This window comes from Carassius carassius, chromosome 17 (genome assembly GCF_963082965.1).
Source record: "Carassius carassius chromosome 17, fCarCar2.1, whole genome shotgun sequence".
Taxonomy (NCBI): Eukaryota; Metazoa; Chordata; class Actinopteri; order Cypriniformes; family Cyprinidae; genus Carassius; species Carassius carassius.
Window position 1 is genome coordinate 30,322,650 of NC_081771.1, and position 25,477 is coordinate 30,348,126.

The 25,477-nt window shown below is 38.8% G+C and overlaps 1 protein-coding gene across 4 annotated transcripts in view; it reads right to left on the minus strand.

The window, feature by feature from the left end:
- The window catches only part of LOC132161568 (protocadherin-9), a 276,136-nt gene that overhangs the window by 128,200 nt on the left and 122,459 nt on the right, over positions 1–25,477 (minus strand). Inside the window, exon 4 of one of the 4 annotated variants that reach the window (XM_059571710.1) lies at positions 22,324–23,273. The exons of the other annotated variants lie outside the window; for them this stretch is intronic. Coding sequence (XP_059427693.1) covers positions 23,196–23,273 — 78 coding nt within the window. The 3' untranslated portion in view covers positions 22,324–23,195. Of the gene's footprint in view, positions 1–22,323; positions 23,274–25,477 lie in introns of those variants that run through there. 4 annotated transcript variants of the gene reach the window in all.

Below are 25,477 nucleotides of genomic sequence, written 5' to 3' on the forward strand. Positions count from 1 at the left end.
GATATTAATTGAAAATGTTAAAAGTATTTGAATTCATAAGATAGCTTTGTATGACTAATAGATGATATTAACTGAAATTCTTACATCGTTTTAAAAGCCATACAATAGGTTTGCGTGATTAACAAACAATATTCATTGAAAAGTCTTTGAATTCATAAAATAATTTTGTGTGACTAAAAGATGATATTCACCGAAACCTTACATTACAAGTCTTCAAAACCATACGATATTTTTATGTGACTAACTGACGATATTATAATTCTTCAAATTCACACAATATGTTTGTGTGACTAACAAATAATATTAATTGAAAATCTTACAAGTCTTTAAATAATAAAAAAAAAAAAAAAATGTATATATATATATATATATATATATATAGTTTTGTGTGACTTAAAAAGTCTCCAACTCCATGTAATAGCTTTGTGTTACTAATAACTGATATTCAGTGAAACCTTAAATTACAAGTCTTCAAATCCATACAATAGTTGTGAGACAGACATGTGATATTAACTGAAAATCCTCTCCTCCAGAAGATTCAAATCAAATCAAATGTTTTAGACATGTTTTTATTTCAATGACCGAAAGTCACCGACACCAACCTATTTAAGAAAAAGAAAGTGAAGTGACATTCAGCCAAGTATGGTGAACCATACTCAGAATTTGTGCTCTGCATTTAACCCATCCGAAATGCACACACACAGAGCAGTGAACACACACACACACTGTGAGCACACACCCAGAGCAGTGGGCAGCCATTCATGCTGCGGCGCCCGGGGAGCAGTTGGGGGTTCGATGCCTTGCTCAAGGGCACCTAAGTCGTGGTATTGAGGGTGGAGAGAGAACTGTACATGCACTCCCCCCACCCACAATTCCTGCCGGCCCGGGACTCGAACTCACAACCTTTCGATTGGGAGTCCGACTCTCTAACCATTAGGCCACGACTTCCCAAAAAAGGCCACGACTTCCCAAAAAAATTTGAGTGCAACTTTCTTTTAAAGAATACTAGAGCGCACAAGTTATATGGCCCGCTCTTATAATACTTTCCCCACTGGCTTGCAATGTATGGAAAACAGCAGCTAGTATATTCTTTAAAAAACAAAAAGTGTCACCTTTTGGATTCCATAAAAAGAAAGCCGCAGTGGTTTTGAATATGAAAGAGTAAATGATGACGAATTTTCATTTTGGGGCAAATTATTCCTTTAACAAGGTGAATAAAGGGAGTGAGATCAACGGAGAGCGGTGCAGTATCTTTGTCACGGTGAAGTGAGATCAGTCAGAGGTTCCATAGATCAAAGTTCTCACTGTCACCAAAGCAACGCCTAAAGCGTGACAGAGCAAGTGTGACAATCACCCTCGGCAGGGTCATGGTAACAACAGACCTGAGCGAAGGCAAGATGGCTCCCCACTGAAAACGACACAGATTCCCCTTCTATCCACACTGAATGCATGACCATGTCTGTGACCTTGAGAGTCAGAGCACTCTCTAAAGATCTGAATATAAAGATATTCTTTACAAATTTTCTTTTTACATCCATCGTTATCAGTGGCTAATGAGAATTATGATGTTTTAAAGTCAAATAAGGCATTTTGCAATGCATTTTCTGACAAAAAATTAATAAAAAAATAAAATAGAATGTGGTATCTGATATTATCCATTGGGAACCGTTTACAGTCAAGGGATTGAATGTATGAAGTCATTTCAGCGTTATGGGTCATTGATGAAAAAATGGAGTTTAAACACAACAAGCTCGTAGAAATGTATTCAGGGTGGTTCAATATCATTTTGAAGAACTTTTACATCATTTTCAACAAAATATGTAATGAGTAAGATTGTGGTGTAACCATCAAGAAAAATCTGTAATTTTCCTACACCTTGAAAGCATGACATGCAAATAATTTAAAGTTACCAAACAGTATATGTATTTATAAATACAACTCATAAACACTAAATATTAAACAAAATGGTAAATTCTGATGTTATGGGTTAGAGCCAAGTCGCTACGGCTATAGAAAGAAATCACGGTTCCTTACATTTCCAAGTTCTCAATCTCCAAATAAGTTTTAATGAAATAATCTTGCACATTCGAACATAAAACCAGCAAAACATGAAGGTAATCTTCAATAGTGATTAGCTTCTTTGAAAAAGTCGCCAGACCATTTTGCATCTACCCCCTGCACAAGGAATTTCATCAGTGCAACCGTACTCTTGAACTGCCATGAAATAATCACATTCGTCACCTTCGATTTAGCAATTAAGTCATTCACACTGCCATGTGACACCACCCACCATGCTCGAGGAAGGCAAAAATAGGTTTGGGATCTGGTTCATCTTCTATTTCAAGTCAGCTGGTGACCTAGCATGCTACTTAAAGACTCTGCTTCGGGTGACCTCCAAAGCTTCAAAACACTCCCGAGGTTTACCAGTCTATTCTTGAGCCGTAACAGGAAATGTGTGACTCTTCCATGTTTTCTTCATCGCACCACATTCTTTTACTTCTGTGGTTTCTCTCCAGCCATTTAGCCACCTGAACTGCTGGTAAAGGTCTAGCTGAGCTCTCGTCCCCATAGTGCTTACTAATTATTCTCTCAAGTGCCTGTAGATTCTTGAAGTACGTTCTCAAGGAGGTCTCCTTCCCTTCGTAGCAGCTGAGCAGTGTTCTCAGAGGCATTTCTGAGAGGTGTTCGCAACTTCTCTAATCGCTCTGTGGAAAAAAGCGAACTTCTGAATCATTAGGATTAGCTTCACTTGCATTCACCAAGGTCCTATGTGAGTGTGTCAATATTTGATAGATCTCAGTGAGCATGTTGGGGGCAGAAGGCACAGATGATCTCAAAGAAGTTAAGTTATAGAGTTGTTTCATCAATATTTTAGTAAACCAACCTCATGTTCCATTCATAAGTGCCTATGGCCTTGTGTGCAACCCAAAGCCCCTCTCTGTCTCATCTTTTTTTGCCAGAAAAGTAATGCCTTTTAGACTGCTAAGTGGACAACTCTGTCCAAACCTGATGCCCTTCTCTCTGCTCTGGATGTGGGTGAAACGACTGATCCATTGGCAGAAGAAACTAACTTCTTAATGATGAATCCAAATGAGAGAATTTTGTCTTTCTTGTTTCATTTCTTTTCTGGTTTTCCAAATGCTGGTCAAGTATCAAGGCTTGCTCTGCACTCACTTGCTATTAAAAAGCTGCTGACTCTTTACAACCGGCTAATATAGTTCACACACAGACAAACACAATTATCCTCATGTTGTGAGATGTGCAGGCCTACAAAGTGCATATATATCTTGTCAAATGTGTTTTGCTTATACATTAAAACATCAACTGGAAATAACAATTTGCACAAAAATATGCAATATTTTAGCACAGTCGGATGTTCAAATATTAGTGCAGTCAATCAACAAAACTCTTCTATTTTAGTGCCAACAATGCCTCAAAAACACAATGGATACTATGGTGTTATGCTGGAAACTATGCTTACACCATGGGCACAGACACAGTATGAGTGTGAACAAAGTGTCTGGGGGCAAGTTATCAGCTTGGTTCATGAATATTAATTGTATGACATTCGCCCACTATTACTTTGCTGAAAGCAAGACATTTAAAAATAGGTACTAGCTGAAGTAAGATAGCTGTAAACTAATTTTAATGCACAGGCCTTTGGCACTTTTTTTTTTTTTTTTATAAAATATATCCTAAAATAAACTGAGAAAAATGTATAAAAATGCAGATAGATACAATTTTAACTAAGGAACATCACAAGGGATATTTGTATTGGTTAATACATTATCCTTAAATATAACAATTTTTTCCCCAAAAGTGGGAGGTGAAGTCCTGAAAATATCTAAAAGTGAGGTAAGAAAGGTAAATGTTACATTATCTATGGAATTGTACTGCATTATCTATATTAACGGTTGATTTGTGATTTAAATCAAAACAACCGTTTGCACCAAAGACACATACCCAGGAATTATCAGTCAGTAAAAAACACATTTGGAATAATATGGCATAAATTAGAGCTGTAATCGGGCCTTAAAAGTTAGGCCCGACAGGACCCGAGCCCGACAGGTTTCGGCCCGAGCCCGACAAGTACATTTTGATTGACAGCTTTTTTAAAGCCCAAACCCGTTTACAGCCCGACATTATTCAAATGTGTGCACGCACACAGCTCTTTTGCCCTTTGTCAATAATGAGTCATTTGTACATGTTTTAACATAATTTATTCAGAACTAACGTAGACCACTTGGAAGTTGGAATAAAGAAATAGAATAAGTCCTGTGACATCATAACATCTCTACATTCTAGATATAGGCTCATTTAAATAGACCAACGCACCAATAAAAACAAGTCATTTTTAACAAATTAAATTAAGATGGGTATTTGGCAATAACGAAATTAAGATAAAGGCTCCGCCGGATTTGCTTCGCACTAGCAGATGTTATTTAATAAAAGAATAATGCCAACATTAGCGTAAATACTCTGTCCACATTATTTATTTATTTATTTTTTATCTCTTTATTTGACATGGACATACAATTACATTGGACGAACCATATGCATTGGTTTTAGTGTTATAGCATACATGCTAATTTTCAACACCTGTCCACGAGAGGCTTTTAGGAAGAAAATACAATAACTAGACGAATAACAAAAGTGATAACAACAATACCAAAAAAAAAAAAAAAAAACAGCAAAGCATCAGAATCAGAGAGTATCTTAGTTGTAGGTTATACATGCGAGCACTGTTGTTTAGTTTTTAGCCATTGTTTCAGACCTCTGTTAAAAGCATTGCCATCAGGCTCTAGTTTTAAATTAGTGGGTAAGGCATTCCAGAGTTTTGGCCCCTTTACAGAGAAAGCAGACTGACCAAAAGAGGTCTTGCACTTTGGGACTAGGCAGTCACCTCTGACAGCGGCTTGTGTGTTCGCCCTGTGAGAGCTTTGACGCCTACAGACTAATTTAGAAAACAGTGGTGAAACATGATTATTTAAACATTTATAGACCAATTTAATATAATTAAAAAGAAATAAAACTGTCAAAGCCTAAAAGCTGATGCTTTCTTAAAACCTCACAATGATGCCATCTCATAGGTTTCCGGTCCATAATTTTTATTGTCTGTTTGTAAATTGAGAAAATAGATTTTAGTTTGGATGGGGATGCTTGTGCCCATGATGTAACGCAATATGATAGATATGAGAATATCATCGCGTGCATGTATAGTTTTGCAGTGTGACGAGACAAATCCCTTCTTATAAAGCGAAAACAGTTTATATTAGGTTTGACCTTTTTGCAGATGTACTTAATATGATTGTCAAATTTTAACTTGTTATCCAGAATAATCCCAAGGTACTTGACTTCATTTACTACTTCTATTACTTTATTTTTTTATCTGAACCACAAATATATCGCTTATAGGCCTATTTCGTATGGAGAAACACATGGAGAATGTTTTCTTAACATTAAGAGATAAATGGGATAACTGGAGCCATTTAGAGATATTATTTAATGCTTTTGTCAGGTGTTCACCTGCCAGACTGGATGTTTTAGCGGAAACATGGACCACAGTGTCGTCCGCATACATCTGACAGTTTATGCCCGGACAGCATTTTGGTAGGTCATTTATATACATTGTAAACAACAATGGGGCAAGTACGGACCCTTGCGGTACTCCCATGTTGTTGGCTTGCAGAGATGACTTCACCCCATTAACACTAACACATTGCTGTCTTCCGCCCAAATAAGACCTAAACCACTGCAAAGATTCAGAGGACATTTTAAATTGATTTAATTTTTGTAATAAAATACTGTGATTAACAGTGTCAAAGGCCTTTTTAGGTCCAAGAACACTGCCCCGACAACATTTCCTTCATTCAGTGATTCCTTAATTTTGTCGAGTAAATAACAGTTTGCTGTTTCGGTGGAATGTTTGTCTCTAAATCCAAACTGCAGTGGATAAAGCAGCTGGTTGGACTCTAAATGTTCCACTAAGACTCAATGAATAGTTAGTTATAATTTGAAAAACCTTTACTCACAGAGATTAGGCTTGGTCTACATGTTTTTGTGGAGGAAAATTATTGAATCCACTGTAGATGGCTTCAACGTATTCCTGCGCTCACTGATGGTGCGTCATTATTCACTCATTATTCTCATTATAAACATGGTCAAAACTTTTCCACACCTCAGACTTTGCTTTAGTTGCTGGAGCAACCAAAACGTAATCGCCAGAGGCAAGCCACCATTACACCTACTCAGCATTCATTTTCGCATCTTTCTCGCGCTAATTGAAACACATCACATGACCGCTCGTTTACCTCGCAAACCGGAGCGCAAGCCTGAGCCCGGACCGAGCCATGTAAGATGATATAAATTAAGCCCGAACCCGACCGAACCCATCGGGTTCGGGCAAAGATCTTCAGCTCTAGCATAAATGCCAGTCATGTATCCCTACCATTATTACACTCAAAAGCACACAGCAGGATTAAGTACTTAAGAATTTTAAAAAAGCTCAACCACTAGTGCTGTTAACCCCTCCAACACCCCACTCTGCTCATCTCACAGACAGATGACCAGCGACTGAGCCTAGTCTTTGTAATTTAAAATAAATTCACAACCATATTCAAGTTTACCCTGGAGTAACAAGAAGATAAATGTTTCTTTCTGAAAAACCACAATATTAGGGTGCTCATATCTGGGGTTGTATGGCAACCATAACTTCAGGCTTCAAGATCAACACTAACTCAGACTTTCATACCCATCCGTTAGTGCCCTGAAGCAATGAGTTAAAGGATTCTCTAACCTTTAACTTTGAAAGGCCTACTGAAATAACAGTGTCTGTAATAAATAATAAGTATTGCAAAGCTCAAGTGACATGGCCTATAAAATATATCTGTGACCACACAGAAATGTAACAAAATTTAAACTTTGCTTCTACTGTCTTGCCGGTGTGTGGTCTGTGAGGAAATGTCTCTCAATCTAATTCAGTGTAGGATGCTTTATTGTCGTGACCAAAAATACTAATAAAAATGTACTCTGCAAAGCATTTACAGCTCGGTAACGCATAATAAAAATACTGCCAAATAAATTTAATAATAATAATAATATTAAGGTAAAATAAAATAAACAATTGCAAATTAAATGGAAGAAAAAAGTTAAAATAAAAAACAAACAAACAAAAATGATATATATCATCATCATTAAACTTTATTTGGAATACTACTTGTGCACAATGCACATTTCTTAATATTAAGCCTAAAATGTGTTTTAACTAGTGATGAGAATTGTATGATCTTTAAATAATAATGGTCTTTAAATGCATGATATTTAAAGTGTACCTGAAGTACAGTATACATGTAGCAATTCCACTTTAGCACAATCAAATATACTTCAGTATATCTTTAGACAGACTTCAGGACTACTTTTGCACAATTAAAGTGCATTAAGCACAAAATTAGTTGTTCTGATTTAGCAGACTTTAAGTATACCAGTTTAGTATACTAAAAGTACAATTGCAGGCTTTTTTAATTAAGTGTATAAATATGTATATATATATTTGCAGTATACTTAGTATGAAATAAATTAATTTCAAATACATTTTAGTATATTTATTTTCCACTAGGGTACCCTTTTTGTCTCTCCTTCCACATACGGTTATTATATATTTTGTGGAGGATTTCTACCTCTAGATAATGTCTGTTAACCACCTTTCTCTTCTTCTATCTGTCTGTCAATATGAGCAAGAAAAAGCATGCTATTCTAAAAAAAAAAAAAAAAAAAAAAAAAAAAAAAAAGAAAGGGAAAGAAACCTTTTCCCTGAGCTCGCTTGCCCTCTAACCTCCATAACCATGTCAGCAAACAAAATCCGAAATGAGAATCTGGCGCAGGGTGATGAGGTCACAGGCTGAAGTATGGGCGAGCGCAATCCACACACTGTCTCTTTCACCCCGATCACACTGCATGGAGAGATAAGCAGCCCCTCTCTGTTCAATGCCCCAGATCACTGCATCAACACAGTGTGCTTTACACAGCTCAGTCCGGCCCTCTATCAATGGCAGAATTACTGGAACGGTTTAGCTGGAGATTCGTTTGATTTGTCCTTGTGAATCTGACAGGGAGTTCTTAAATGATGCTGTCGGTAATCTGTGGCTGAGGTACTGATGCTCAGGAGGACTGTTTTCCTGACTGTAGTTCAAACAGTAGAGTATGCTAACAATGCCAAGGTCATGGGTTTGATTCCCAGGGAAAGCAAGAACTTGTAAAATGTAAATGTGTACCGTGAATGTGAAAAAGTCGATAAAAACCATCTGCCAAATGCACTAATGTAAATGACTGATGTAAACAAAGCACTTTTACTGTACCTTGTGATGGAGATGGAAAGAAGAAAGAAGAGTGTGGTGAAATGAGTGTAATGAGGGAAGTAGTGAGGTTTTGGGATGGATGGATAGATGGATGGGTGGATGGAGGGATGGAAGAAGTGAGGGATGAGGGGTAGAAGCATGGATGAATAGAGGAAGTGAGGTATAGAGGGGTAGACACATGGATGGATGGATGGATAGATGAAGAAGTGAGTGATGGATGGATAGAAGCATGGATGAATGAAGGGGTGGACAGATGAATGGATGAAAGTAGGGATGGAGGGATAGAAGCATGGATGGATGGATAGATGGATGGATGAATGGGTGGATGGATGGAAGAAGTGAGGTATGGAGGGAGTGAGGGATGGATAGAGTGATGGATGGATGAATGAAGGAAGTGAGGGATGGAGGGTGTGAGGGAAAGATAGATAGAGGGAGGGATGATGGATGGAGTGAGGGTAGATGGAAGGATAGATGGAGGAAGGAATCTATGGAGTGAGGGATGGAGATTAGATAGATAGATAGATAGATAGATAGATAGATAGATAGATAGATAGATAGATAGATAGATAGATAGATAGATAGATAGATAGATAGATAGATAGATGGATGAATGAGGGACAGACAGACAGACTGACAGACTGATGGATGAATGGATGGATGGATGGAAGAAGTGAGGAATGGAGGAAGTGAGGGATGGATGGATGGAGGGAGGGAGGGATGGATGGATTGTGAAGGTGAGAGGTTGGAAATTTTAGTGAAGAGATAAGATAAAAGAATATTAGATCAGATGTGAAGAGACAAAATTAAATTAGAAATTATAAGATGACACAAAAGGAGAAGAAACTAGAAAACAAAAGATATCTCTCACTCTCACAAAACATAAACACTGGAGTGTGTGGTGGTGTTACAAAATAAAACAAATTCTTAGAACGATGCATTTCACATTCACATTTGTATTCCCGGCAGAGGCTTTCATAACAAAGTGACATTCAAGGAAGTGCATGTATTGATTACATGTCTAGGTAGGCAGCTAAAGTGTGTAACAGGACACTACTACTACAAGCATCTGACCTGCAACCCCTCAGACCTGCTCGCCTTCCTCTGCGGCCGAGTAGATACAGTATGATGAGATTAAAAGTGACTACCCTAAAATGATTATGAAAAGCTTAGGGAGTGTAAGGTGGGCTAGCAGACATTAGCCAGCCAGGAGGAGCTCTGCCAAGCAATTTGGAGTTCTGATCCTTGAAAACAACTACAATAGAGTTGAGCTTGTTACCGACCAAAAGCCAGCAATGTCCTCAGAGAGCCTGAGCTTGTAATAACACAGAAAAAAGCACCCAGGAAACAAAACGAAAGAAAAGAAGTGAATGCCAAAACACATTTCACCTGACCTCGAGAGAGGAAGGAATCAATAGCCGGAAGTCATCCTTGCTCTTTATGGAGGCTTTAGCTTTGATGTAGCACTGAACTCTCACTCACAAACTTCCTCACCTTTCAATCCTTTTTTTTTTTCTCTAGTCAGCACTGCTTTGTGCCTCCCCCTGCCTTGTTGAGCTCCCTAAAGGGGCTTGCGGTCTCTCTTCAACAATTTATTTAATTATTTCAAATATTACGCAACAGTGTTTTGCTGAAATGATAGATTGGGTGCTGGATACAGTGTGTGTATGGTGTAAAGATGTCAGAAAGTGGTGCACCATGCCATGAAATTCCACAGGATATGGCCGACAATAAAATATTAGTTCCCGTACACCTTTTGCTATTCACCGGGCTGCCCTCCCTACTCAACCTTTTTCCATTAAATTGTCAAACATCTCACACATCACAGACAATACTCCAATAAAAGATACAGTGCTAAAATCAATAGCTGTGCTTGCCTTCAACAGCTGCAGATACACACCGCAGGTCACATAGTGGCCCATGCAGCTGATTACCTCCAGACATTAAGGCTTACTGAGTCAGGATGCCTCCCTATCCCTGAGTCTGCCGCTTGGATAATGGATGAGGCCCATGTTTGAAGAGTCATTTGAAGGACAAAGCTGAACAGATCTACAATGATAGGGGATTGGGTGACTGTAACGGTTTTCGAGTGGGTTGGGTTTCTTGGTTGGTGCGTTACAAAGAAATAAGTAGCAAGCCAATTCCTTTCATGCAGATCTAATTAGAAAGTGTTTACCTCTAATTTAAGAGAATAATTCAGAGGGTGGTGAAGTTCTTGTTTAAAATATTGTCTATATATTCCAGAAATTAAGCAATGGCTGTTTCTGCTTTTTCACAAAATGTTCACAGTAAAAGCTTCAAAGATTCAGAAAGAAAATGAAACTGTCTGGACACCATCAATGGAAGCAGGATGTGACAATTCAATTAACAAGAATCCCAAGCAATGCTCCATTTAACGCAATTGTCTCATGTCTCATGGGGGCGGACAGTGTGTGTTAAGTGCAGAAATTTCTGATGAGCTTTTCTTTCCAGGCATGTGGGCAGGCAAATGTGCATGGTCAAGCCCAGGGAGAGACCATTTCTTGGATAACAGATTTCCCAGTGCTAGGCTTACTAAACTTTTTTGGGTTACTGGGATGAGGGATTGGTTTCAGCTAGGTAAGGAGACTGCCAGGTGTTGTGTGGCCCCAGTATAAAGAGAGATATATTGATCCATCCTTAGCTCAAGGGAGGAACAGAAAAGGATAAATGAAGCTGGAATTACACTGTCAAGCATGGGGAAATTTCAACCTACTGGCCCACAGAAGACAAAATCAGGCAAATATTGTGGCAAAGCTTGCTTGAGGCATGTACAATAGCATTTGCACATTCATGCAAAAAACATTTGTAAACACAACCCCTGCTAGATAGCCAGGTCAGGCAGTCCTGGCCTAATGGATAGAGAGTTGGACTTGTAACATGAAGGTTGCGGGTTCGAGTCTCAGGTCTGGCAGGGATTGTAGGTTGGGGGCGTGAATGTACAGTGCTCTTTTTCACCCACACTACCACGACTGAGGTGAGACCCTTGAGCAAGGCACCTAACCCCCAACTGCTCCCCGGGTACTGCAGCAATATGGCTGCCCACTGCTCCTGGTGTGTGTGTGTGTGCACTTGGATGGGTTAAATGCAGAGCACAAATTCGAAGTATGGGCCTCCATACTTGGCCTCACTTCAGAATATTTTCAATAAATATTTACTCAAAGACAATACCGAGATTTAATTAATTTTATTTTATTTTATTATTAAAACTATGGTGTGTGTCACCAAGTTAATTTGATCTCTTACAGCTATGGGAGCTAGCTCATTTTAGCACACACTAACCAACTGAATGGAACACTGAGGCCCAGAGGAGAAATAAAAAGAGTTAGATAGAGAACGAAAGATGGCACTCTGCCCATATCAGTAGAAGAGAAGGTAAGACAGGTCTGCCAAAGCTCAGTCCCGACTGACTTTCCAGTTCTTATGACTCAGCGCTTTTGACTTTGAGAGCAAACCCACTTGGGGATCTTGAGACAGGCATGATGCTGGTCTACCTAATAGCGACACGTATCGGTTCTTTAGGGTCCGCCAGGCACGGATCGTGTGAAAGACACAAGCTATATATAATCCGATGTTCTCGCTGTGAGGACCGTCGACAAGTGTGGACGGTGATTGATTTCAACCTGAATGGAGCGCGAACAAAAGCATCACATTTCCCTGCCGTCTACCAGACTGAAAATTAAATAAATAATGAAAAAGATGAAAAGTCAGAGTGTACCCTGTTATTTCTGGTGTTACCTGTGTCACTTAAATTTGTTCCAAATTCCTCTCCCTGCACACACACACACCTCTTCCATCTTCTCCCTTTGGGTTTGTGTTGTAAAATATGCTGAACTGCAGGTTCCACATAGCTGCGGACGGGCAAGGAACCACACTGCTGAATCAAGCTTTTAACAGAGCAAAGGAGCGTGGAACACGTTCTCTATGCAGCACTCCACCTTTTTGTCTCTCCTCTCATCTGTTTTTTTTTTCATGGTGCTCCCTTTTCATTGTACTCTCTTTCTCTATCCTTCCAAAATTAATCAAAGGCTAGCAGAATGCTCAGCCCAGCCATTTAATTATTCAGTGCAATTCCTCACCTGTAACCCCTGTGAAGCTCTCTTACAGACATGTGTACCTAGCTATCTAAACGAGGACATGCTATAGGCTGCTATTGTCTTACATTAAGTTAATTCTTAAACTTTTTTTTTTATTTGAGGACATTTAATGGCTTTATTATTTACTCACATTCATGTTATTCTAAGCCTTCTATTTTTTTTATTTTTTTTTTTTGTGGAATGCAATAGGAGAATTTCTGAAGATTGTTAATGCGGCTCTTTTTCACAATGGACATGCCTCTGTCTACAGCTCGAAAGGGTCCAAAATATAGGTTCAAATACGCTACATTTGAGATTTAAGAGCATCAATGGAGGGAAAGATCTTACATGAATAAACGGCTAAATTTTCGGTCTACTTTGATGAGACTTCAAATATAATGCTTATGTTTTGGGACTTGAAAGGTATTATTATTATAAATGTTGAAAGGAAAATAGCCACATGAAGATTGTTGAGTGTGTCTTCTTTTATGTACAGTTTTGGAACACAAGAGTGAGTAAATAAGGCAATACATTCTCATTTTTGCACGAACTATTCATTGAATGCATTAGTTATACATCATGAAACCACCTGATACCCATTTTCTTCTTGCACGGCCACATTCTACTCTTTTTCTGCACACTTGAAAGGAGATCTATGATTCCTCTTTAAACTAAATCTTATAAAACCCCTCCCCATCCTCCGATTCTCTTTGCCTCAACAATCTCCTGCTTCCTCCATCTCTCCTTCAAGCTGATTATCGCAGTGCACAAGCTCTTTCAAGGCCAGATAACAGGGCTGACTATTGTCATGGAATTGAAGGCTTTGGCTGCCCTGCGTCACGCCAGCACGGCGGAGGGAGGAAAGGTGGGCTCTCTCGATAAGGCCCCAGCCTAAATCAACCGGCACTTCCTCCATAGCAGCTAATTAGCCAGCGCTGAGCGCCCAGGCGCACATTCGGGCCACGCTGTCCGTCAAGCTTCCAGCAGCCATTGACATCCACCAGCAAATGTCAAGTCCACCTTTTGTGATGGAGACAAGCCTATTACAGAGAGGCATGCTGACGGATGGAGGAGAGGGGGGGCACATTGGCATTCAGAATAAAAAAAAAGGTGTACGAATGGAGGGGTGAGACGGAAAGAGAAAAAGAGAGAGACTTTCCTTAAAAGCCTGGACGTGTAGCAATTGCAGTATTTCTAACTGACCAGCTGTCAGACTGAGATGGCTGTTAAAGGCCACATTCAACAAGTCAGAAACTTGAAAGAGGGAATAAATGTGTTCACAGATTGTGAATAGAGAGACAGAAAGAAATAAAGAAAGAGAGAGAGAACCAGAGGCTAATATCTGTACATGGACAGCAACCAACAACGATAATTGCTTTATCATAGCTTTATCATCCAACAAAAAAACAATGTATAAAGTCAATGTGTAATTTCAACGTTTTAATTTAGGGCTAACTAATTAATCAAATGAATTTCTATTAATTACAATGAAGTTTTTCACTTAATGCATGTTGAGTTTTTAAAGTCATTGTATTAAAGAGGTGATGTAGTGGTTAAATCATTTTCCTGCAGGTTAAACATGGCGATAGCAATGCAAAGGTTCAATTCCCAAGAAAAGCATGAACTAATAATATGTATACCTGTACATACAAATTTAAGTCGCCTTGGATAAAGGTATCTGACAAATATAAATGTTAAATGTAAAAACCTGGAGCATGGTGACAGAAAATGTATAGGTTCAAACCCTACAACTGTTGACATTATGAAATTCAACTAACACATTCACTAAACCTGCTGCAGAGATTTTAAAAACATTGTTTCATAGAATAATTGTTAAAAATAATATTCCTTCAGGTCAAACAGTAGAGCATGGCAACATCAACGCCAAGGTCATGGGTTTGATTCCCTAGGAAATTATACCTTCAATGCAAATGTAAGTTGCTTTGGATAAAAATATCCACCAAATTCATACATTTTAATGTGAAATGTAGAACAGCATGCTAACCGAAAGTTTACAGGCTCAAGAGAATATTATGAGAATATTATACCTGTAATTAGTGTTCAGTCAATAAAAAAATCTGCTAAATGATCAATGCATTTAGAATGAGAGAGAAAACAAGGAAATTCCAAAAACATTATCATCATTATAGTATCTGATGTACTGTAGGTAGCTGGGTGAAAAAATCCGACAGACAAAGATGAAGAGAGATTTTTTGCCATGCAGTCCTTTTGTATGCCTTGTCACATGAAAACAAGAAGTGGTGTCATGTTTTTTTATTTTTTGTTTTAGACTGACAAAGGTTTTGGTGGAAGTGTGACAGTGAGCGAGAAAATATGAGAGTGACAATCCAAAGAATCTAGAGTGGCATGGGCACCAGCACTCTGTCGTATCACAGCGGTGGAAAAGCTTTTCGGGAGACGATAGCCATCCACGTTTAGCATTGAGTTGAAAGATAATGCCATGTTATATTTCCTGACACACTGTTTTGTTCACTGACTTCCAGTTATCAACCGAGAAGGCCTGGCATCACTGGAAGACAATTTTCCTCCATTAACTGGTGAACTTGACATGATCTCATGTCACAACAATGCTTTCCAGTGTTTACCTTAACGGCCATATTGTGCAAAGGTACTGTATGTCACCCCCCCCCCCCCCCTAAACATACTAGTCAAAGTTTCTGTAGGCTAAAACTTTATTTTTTATTTTTTTCATAATCTAGTATTATTTTTGTATGTATGTATGTGTATACACACACACACACACACACACACACACACACACACACACTATCCAATACTGACTGATACACAAAACTTAAACCAAACAAAATATTTAAGTAATGATACATATAAAATAATGATAATGTTATAAAAACATTTAAACTAATGTATCTTCCTATTTTTTTAAGACTTATTTTCCATTAAGTGTCTATGTATTGCAAGTAAGAGCCCGGCATTTGAAATATGGCCTTGAAATAAATTAATTAAAAAAAAAGATGGGGGAAGGAAACAGGAGAGCAGAGAGAAAGCAATTCACTTTGAGGGGCTACTGTTTGCCCATCTTCCAGACGTAAAGGCGGGAGAAATAGTAGCCTTTGGGATAACAGAATGGATAATGGTGTTTTCTCAGGCCACTGCAGTAGAGCAGTTTGCATTCAATTACAGCCTGCCCCTTCTATCTTCATGCCCCCCTCCGCAGATGCTGTTTCAAATCATTACCTGCTAGAAAGAAACAGAGAATGGGCAGCCATCTTCGCTGCCTTGGAGCGATACCGAACCTTCATAGACACACATTTGTGCATCTGCAAAAACACACAGATGGACTGTTCTGCTAGCTGCCCACCAGCTAGTCTAAACAATCACAGACACAGACCAAACGCACCGGTGGCTACAGTATATCAACAGCAGATGATTGTGTGTATATATTTCTCCCTGTACTTGGTCTGTCAGCATAAAATGAGACCTCCACTATGGTTAAGCTGAACCAATGAGACACCAAGAAGCACATTATCGCTAGTGGTGGCCAGAGAAGATTAGCATGTTTGAAAGTAAATCTGGAACGTGCTTAGCATATTTTGCAAATCAGCTAATGAGCTAGGCATCCAAAAGCTAGAAAATAAGCACCTATCTGCTCAAAACATTCAGTTGGGCTAATCAACATTGATGGGAAAGGTTAATGACCTCACATATTATGGTAAAAATGCCAGAAAGCACATGTAGCAAGTTGCCTAGACATTCATAAACTTGAGAAAATGCACAGATTTGCTCTACCAAACAGTTAGAGTAAGTAACGTATTTATTAGATGATTTTTTACACTGACACTTAATACAGAACGTGGTGCTTTCCTGTTAAACATTTTCACAACTTAACTTTAAGTGAATTGCCTCTTTTTATGAATATTATCAGATGTTTAAATAAAAATTAAATTTACAAACCCGATTGCAAAAAAATTGGGACACTGTAGAAATTGAGAATAAAAACAGTATGCAATGATGTGGAAGTTTCAAATTTCAATATTTTATTTAGATACAACATAGATGACATATTAAATGTTTAAACTGAGAAAATGTATCATTTTCAGGGAAAAATAAGTTGATTTTAAATGTCATGGCATCAACACATCTCAAAAAAGTTGGGACAAGGCCATGTTTACCACTGTGTTGCTCAAGTTTAGGAATAGGAATGTTGTCCCATTCTTGTCTAATACAGGCTTCTAGTTGCTCAACTGTCTTAGGTCTTCTTTGTCGAATCTTCCTCTTTATGATGCGCCAAATGTTTGGATGTTTTCTATGGGTGAAAGATCTGGACTGCAGACTGGCCATTTCAATACCCAGATTCTTTTTCTACGCCGCCATGATGTTGTAATTGATGCAGTATTTGGTCTGGCATTGTCATGTTGGAAAATGCAAGGTCTTCCCTGAAAGATACGACGTCTGGATGGGAGCATATGTTGTTCTAGAACTTGGATATACCTTTCAGCATTGATATTGCCTTTCCAGATGTGTAAGCTGCACATGCCACACGAACTCATGCAACCCCATACCATCAGAGATGCAGGCTTCTGAACTGATCGCTGATAACAACGTGGGTTGTCCTTGTCCTCTTTAGTCTGGATGACATGGCGTCCCAGTTTTCCAAAAAGAACTTCAAATTTTGATTCGTCTCGCGAGAAAATGCCTGCGCTTCTGGATCATGTTTAGATGTGGCTTCTTTTTTTACCTATAAAGTTTTAGCCGGCAACGGCGAATAGCAGGTGGATTGTGTTCACCGACAATGTTTTCTGGAAGTATTCCTGAGCCCATGTTGTGATTCCATTACAGTAGCATTCCTGTATGTGATGCTGTGCTGTCTAAGGGCCCAAAGATCACGGGCATCCAGTATGGTTTTCCGGTCTTGACCCTTACGCACAGAGATTGTTCCAGATTCTCTGAATCTTTGGATGATGATAACTTCAAACTCTTTGCAATTTTTCTCTGAGATACTCCTTTCTGATATTGCTCCACTATTTTTCGCGCTGCATTAGGGGGAATTGGTGATCCTCTGCCCATCTTGACTTCTGAGAGACACTGCCACTCTGAGGGGCTCTTTTTATACCAAATCATGTTGCCAATTGACCTAATGAGTTGCAAATTTGTCCTCCAGCTGTTCCTTATATGTGAATTTATCTTTTCCGGCCTCTTATTGCTACCTGTCCCAACTTTTTTGGAATGTGTAGCTCTCATGAAATCCAAAATGATCCAATATTTGGCATGACATTTCAAAATGTCTCACTATCAGCATCTGATATGTTATCTATATTCTATTGTGAATAAAATATAAGTTTATGAGATTTGTAAATTATTCTATTCCTTTTTTTACTCACAATTTGTACAGTGTCCCAACTTATTTTGGAATCTGGTTTGTACGTAAATCTGAAAGTGTCGTGTTTTTTTGTAGACACATGCATATTTGTGTACTATAATGTTTGTCTGGGACCAAGACAAAACAAAACACAACTAAAAACTGAAACCTTTTTATGCATTTAGGTCATAAGTTTATGCACATTATGATGCACATTACATGTTCACTCTATAGGAATGTGCTTTTTGGCAGGTGCATATAGTGTTTCTTTACAAAATGACATCGCCAACTATTGTTTTGGCACATGTAAGCATTTTTAGTCATTTTTGCTGTTCTGTGTAAACAGGGATCATTTTGACAATATTGTCACCCGCATGCAGACCTTTGCAAAAACTATTATATAAATTATTATTATTATTCTTGTTGTTGCTGTTGTTTTTAGTACAATTGCTGTAGATAAACATACCCTTAAAATAAACCAAAATATGCTCTATTAATTACTAATTTCTTTGCATTTCAATAATAATAATAATAATAATAATAATAATAATAATTACTTATCAGATGGAAAATTAGACTGTGATTTAGCTGTTTATACCAAAATGTTACATTTCAGCTATATGTAAATCAAAATTACTCAAAATAGATTGCGATGCATCTCAGTTTTGGTGATGTATGTGTGCTTGCTGGATCCTAAAACGAGACCAAAACAAGATGAATCCTTTGGATGAGCTCATCAACACTGAATTCCCAAGGACAGTGACATACCATGAAGTGAAGTTCCATATGAGCTCACAGGGATATGAAAATATACCCAAACCACGGGCTGCTCCTCCCAGCCGCTCTCTCTAACCACAGCCTGAGATTCAGCAGCATCGATCACAGGCAGATGAATTATGATAGTGTCTGGAGAAGCTGGAGACTGTGGCTGGTGAGGGGCAGCCTCCAGAAGAATGCCCCTGCTCAAAGGCACCTGCAAGTGGGGAGAGAGTGATGGATTGGGGGTCTGGGAGAAAGATGGTGAAAATCTCTTATTTTCATTGAGAGGCAGTCAGTGTTCAGCATCAAGCCATCCTCATTTGTGAGATAGAATGAGACAGATAAAATGAGAGAAAGTGTTCTGTTCCTAAATCTTAGATTGGCAGATGCCTACTAGCATACCTGGGGACAGGGGCGCCGGACTGGGGGTAAAACCAGTACTGATTACCAGGGCCCCAAAGGATGAGAGGGCCCTTGAAAAGTCTGGAATATATATTTTCGGGGAGGTGGGGGGGTGGGGGGGGTTGGCATTAGGACTGCCTATGCATAGGGCCCGGGATCTTGTGCAGCGCCGATTTGAAGTTTAAAAGAGCATTTGAAATAATAATAATAATAACAATAATAATAATAATAATAATAATTGTATAATTCTAAAATAATTTGTCACTTTTCATCAATTTGATTCATTAGTACTATTTAAAAATATTAACTGCAATGTTTCAAGGCTAAGCCAACCGCTAAAAAAAAGAAAAAAAGGCCTTTTTATCAACACTTTTTGGCACTAAATGAAATATAAGTGCATTTACAGTCAACATTTTTCTCACCTCATCTGGCATTTACTTGTTTGCAAGGCCTTCTGGGATATTTGCAATCCTGCCTTGGAGTTCAGCCAAAAAAAAGATATTCACGTCACGTCAGAAGCGCAAATACAGCATGATCTAGTTAGCAGCATGGTGGGTTTGGAACAGAGCAAGAAAGAGAAAGTGAGAGAACAAATAGATGGCTACAAAGTAAAGGGCTATAAAGGGGTAAAAAGGAAAAGAAAGAAAAAGAGTTGTCACAGCATTACCGAATAAAGAGTAAATCTATAGCTAATTAGTGCAGGAGAAAAGGCAGCAAAGCTATCAGTCATCGGGCGAGCGAGGAGTGAGACAAGGAGACAGAATGCTGGGAGGAAGAATTGAAGCTCACACTGAGCTTTAATGGAGGTCAGGGGACCCCAGTCCACGACAGACCTGGAGACACACGGAGAGACGGAGTGCATATCATCATTAGCAGAGGCTTACCATTGCTCAGACTTGCAATTTCCATCCCTGTGATCACCCCATGATGTGCATTTAATGGTGAATACAGTCACCCGTGCCATGTTAGAGGTCCTCAGACTGGGGACGGATGTACGCTCCAAACGACTGTAAAACTGCAGTCATTAAAACGAATCCACTAAAGAGGAAGCAGAGGAACGCTCCTCACATCGCATCAATCATCTTCTGCCTAATCCAGCGGAACTGCAGATTAATCAAGTTTTAAAGGTACTTCTTAAAAAACTAGTTGTCTAAACAGTTGCCTAAAGAGTACTGTTTGGAATAGTAATGAAATCAGATGGCAATATCACAGTATTCTGAAATATAATACAGAATATTCCTATGAATATGTAGCGTCGCACAAAAAAGCTGCACTGGAACACACTGCACAGATTACAGCCGACAGGAAACTAACACGTGCCTTTTGCGCATGTTGAACGAGCTGTTCAACGTGTTGAATCGGGCAGTCTGCCGCCAATGTAAGCCCGACGAGAGCGGACGAGTGGAACACACCAAACAAACAAGCCCGACCGTCGCTTAGTGTATCCCGTGCCTAAGAAATACTGCTGTGAAACAAGTATTGTAGTATGGTGGTACCATGGAACTCTTATGTTTTAGATCATAATACCATGTTAATTAAGTAAAAAAACAAATGCTATGTCTTTACAAAGAAGTACTAAGTGGTACTGTGATACATGGTAATACTATGGTATTTTGAAATATACTTATATTATATTGAAATTTACACTGCAATCCCTTTTGTGTGTGTGTGTGTGTGTGTGTACTTGTTTTTCTATTCTGGTGGGGACTTAAACCTGAATACACACAGACTCATGGGGACTCGTGTCACGGTGGGGACCTAAATTGAGGTCCCCACGGGTAAACAAGCTAATAAATTACACAGAATGAAGTTTGTTGAAAATCTAAAAATGCAGAGAGTTTCCTGTGAGGGTTAGGTTTAGGTGTGTGTGTGTGTGTGTGTGTGTATTTGAATAATTTTTAAACTACATTTCACTTGTCATTGCATGTTATTACAACTGTCCAGAAATTATGGAAAAGGTTCATATAGGCCATAGTTCTATGAATTTTCATGATCGAATTCCTGTTTTTTAGTCGGAATCTATGCAATCTGGAATTGTGTGTGAATCTTTCCCATACAGATTTTGCAACAGGTTTGATTTGGTCATGCGGATTTGCCATGTTTACCAACAGAAATATACTTGTTTTGAAAGTGACTTTTGTGAGCTGTGGTTCATACATCACTACACTACTGACAACAGACCCTTTTGTCACGAAAGTTCACTAATGTGACCGCATCTTAACACCATCATACTGTTTTGTAAGTCAACTTGTTAGATAGCAAGAGCTCTCTCCACTGATATACGACCACTATGCATGGATATGATTACTGTATAGCGTGCATGTGCAGACATTATGCTTTAAATGATTAGTGTGATGCAATCGTGTTACGCCTCAAGTGCGTTGTGCTTTATTGACTGCAAGAAAACCACAGACATGCTTCTTTAGATAGAAGCTACCGTATTTCTGTTTACCACACACTTACACACGGTCTCGCTCTCTCTCGCTTTCTCTTTCTTTCTCGCTCCACTGCTCTCTACCACACACTCAGAGACAGTGCTGTATTCACATCAGCACTCTGCATTCCCATCACATATGCGCTTGCCGTTGCCTCGGAGATGAATGGAGAGGAGGGATGCTACATTACATGTGGCTGGGAGCACATTGCGTGAGTCACAAATAAAAAGGTGCCTTTAAAGTAAATTCAGTGATCAGTGTTAGTGCAGCGTTAGCCATTTTACACACCCGCCGCTGTTGTTGTTGCTTCCTGTGATTGCAAAGGGAACAAGGGAGATACCACGTTAAGGACACGAGGCGGCATGCATCGCTCAGCCACCACAGAAACAGGGAGGGGCGGTGCTCCAGAACACTGCTAGAAACCGGAGGGATGTTTGTGTATTAATGCGGTCATAGACGGCTCTGACGAGAAGGGAGAAAAGAGGTTCTGCCAGGAAGGGAAGGAGGGGCAGATGAGAAGAAAATGAAGACGAAAATGTAAGCAGGGGATAATTATAGAATTACTGCCGCCATTTAAACACGCAAGATCATAAACACACGTCATTACATCTGCAGAATCACACTTACACCACATCAACAGCCAGAGATGATTTCTGACCTATATTTCTCTAATTAAAGTCGTTTTAATTCCGTAATCTGACGTATTTTAGAGAGTAACAAGATATGCAAGGCAGTGAAATGTAGGATGGATCTTTAAGTTTCACACAGCATTTACTCTCTCTCTCTCTCTCTGCCATCATAGAGGTCTGATTATTCCACTGCTTATCAATTATTAATGAGTTCATTTATTCCAAAGAGATCATGTGTATATTTGATCCAACCAGTGTGTAGCCCCTAGATGAGGATGCTAAAATCAACACGAAATGTCATTGAAATGCAAACCTTTTTTTACCCATTACATGCAGATTTCAGAGTGAAACAGGATATTTAATGAGGAGAAATAATGTGAGGCTATTACATTAACCTAGAATTGATTAAATTGCTTAAAGGGATGTCTATATGAGCAAATACTTGAGAAATACTTGCATTTGAGAAAAGGCAATTTTGGTAAAGAAATAACAAAATAATCAAAAAGTTGCTAGAGAGACAGAGTGAGTTTGTTTAAAAAATTAAATGGATAGATAAACACAAAAAAGAAAAATGTAGAGTGATGACTTTTGGTTTCTTTCCAGTTGCTGTTCACTGGAAAGCCGGTGAGAAGCCAAGCATACATCACCAGAAGATCCAGTTATTTTTTTAATGAGTGAATAAATGAATAAAACATATACATGGATGAATCATTCACAATAAGATCAATAGCATGAATTTCGAAATCACATATCATGCTGATTTTGATTCCATGTTGACTTTAATCAGGAACGATCTCTACTTCCTGTGTGCAGTGTCTTTGTGACTTTGGATTTTCCTGTCTCTCAAAATGAGTGGAAAAGGGAGAGAGGCGAGGGCACTTTCACGTTTTGGACTTGCAGTGATGTAGCTGTCACACTTTCAAAGGGAGGCAGGCAAAGCAGGGAGGAGCCCGAGCGTGTACACCAGTGTCCTTTGTGGGAATTTTCTCAGATCCATGAAAAGACTGTGCTCTCCTGTCGGAACGCCGATCCGGCTGAGAAGAGATCTGTGAGGTTTAGCTTGCTCTGTGAGCTGTCAATCACCAAGCGAGTGAAAGATTCCCTCTGCCATTGAATCACAGAGCTCCATTTATTGTCCGTGATATGTATCCATGTAGCTTAAAAAGCCTCCGTGTATGTATCGATCATGTAGGATGAAAGTATTGTGGGAAAACGTCTGTGAGATGTAAATCGCATAGTGGCAAACAGTATTCGGGCTGAGCCTAAAGGAAAGAAAAATGACAGATCTCTTTAAAACCTTGACTGCTTTTCCTAGACAGCAATGACTTTAAATGGAGTGTAAATGTGCTTTGGCTGAAGTCTCCTGCTTCTTAGACTCCAGTCATATCCTGTAGATGTTCAAAAGATATCTATAGCATCTCAATCGGCATCTACATACCAAATCTCAATATGGACTCAAACATTTCTCAACCAGTTCTTCCTAGACCAAATTTTCTGAGCCACATCAGGTACGTTTACATTAAACTATTTTTTTTTTCAACTGGAATCCATTCATTCAGAACTGGAAAAAACCATTACAATAATATCACTGGAGCTACTGTTATCATAATTGTATATATGCATGATGGCACTGTGCATCTGTGTAATGTATTTTGAAACCGACTGAGAAAATAGCATTTACATGCTTAATTTTCTTTTGCTTTTTTTTTTTTTTTTTGCTTTTTTTTTTTGGTAATGGGATTATTTCAGGTTTACACCACCCCAATCCCGACATATTGTAATTGGGATCCAGTTCAATCGGATCGATTTAGGTATTCACACGAATGCTTTCCAATCCAATTGAGCCATCAATCCGATTACAAACGGATTATTTTGGTGCATGTAAACGTAGCAACAGCTCTACAATGTCCCTGCATGTTCTTGCATGGGCTGTGTTAGCGTAAAAATCCAAACAAGATGGAAGAAAAACATGAACAGCATTTAAACTCTTTAAAGAGTACAAAGCAACTAGCTCTGCCAACATTAAAATGGCCACAAATTGGACAAAGAGCTTTGAAGAGACCATAACGCCCGTTTAACCAAAGATCCTTTTTTTAATTTAATCACTTTGCCCAAGGTAGAACGTCTTCAGACAGATGTCACATCAGTATTGCCTTTTAAGCGTCATATTATGTACTCAAGTGAAATCCACTCGTGCGAGATTGTTGTGAAGATGCACCTCGGATGGCCCACTTTTAACAAGATCCTATCTCAGCGTCTCTGACAAGCATGGAGAGACATTGAGGTAACGCGAGTCCCTGATGTGTCTACGACTCGTCAGCGCTTAACTAAAAAAAAAAGGATAAGAATCACTTCTGATGGTGTCAGGCTGTAATCTCAGAGCTGTGCTTTACAAACCACTCACAGTGACAGCAGGAGAGCTGGAAGAACGGTCTTGCATTTGATTTGATCACTTGTAATGATACAGGAAAGAACGACACGGTGACCTCACACTCTTTAACTCAAAATAGACAACAATTAGAATCTAAAAGAACTTCCTTTTGACATATCGCTGACATACAAAAGGACCCTTGAAGAAAGAACTGCTTAGAAACATGCTAAAAGCATGGATTTTATCTTCCACTCATCCCCTTTCTCGTGTCTCTCATCCTTTTAATTCATCACCTCATTTTTCTTTCAGAAGAAACACTTTATTTTAGATTAAATAATGAAATAAATCCTTTAGAGTACATAGACTCCTTATTGCCTGTCGATAATTTTGGTAAATGAGAAAATAGAGCAATGAAGCATCTTAATGGCTTTGAATTTGGGCTTCTTCAGTGTCACCCTGACATTGCCACCGTCGATTTTGGTGTATTTAAGACCTCCAAAAGGAAAAAAAATGCTCCTTTGACTGTAATGGAAATCTATTATTTAGCTGCGACATTGAATTTATTGGAGCAATTTGGCACGGTGCAGCGTGGTTTCTGCAGAAAATCAGCCACAATGTCTGCTACTGATGCAAACAGCTTAGCCGAGTAAACAGAATGGAGCTTGAGTGCTGCAGCTGTATCCGCAGAAGGTCAGGCCTGACACATGTGAGTGACGTACTTTCTTTACAACACTTTACAATTACTCCATTCTGGTCGCCAGGTGCAGTCTGTTTTCATTTGTTTTCCCTTGCTTAAACAGAGAGACTCAAAGCTCATCGCACTAGCTGATGATATTTTAGGGCTACACTACACTATTTCTCATAAAACTGAGATGATTTACAAAACAAAAAAATATTTCAGAACCAAGAAGGTTTGAAAAGCAGATAGCTTCTGCCATATTTGAATTAATGCCCGAGTACAAAAACAGAATGTTATTATGTATTGTATATCTTGTTTTAGCTTATCAACAGATTTTCTTAAAGGGATCAACAAATGCAAAATTCACTTTACAAGTTGTTAGAACATAAATCACATCCATCCTACAATGATAAAAA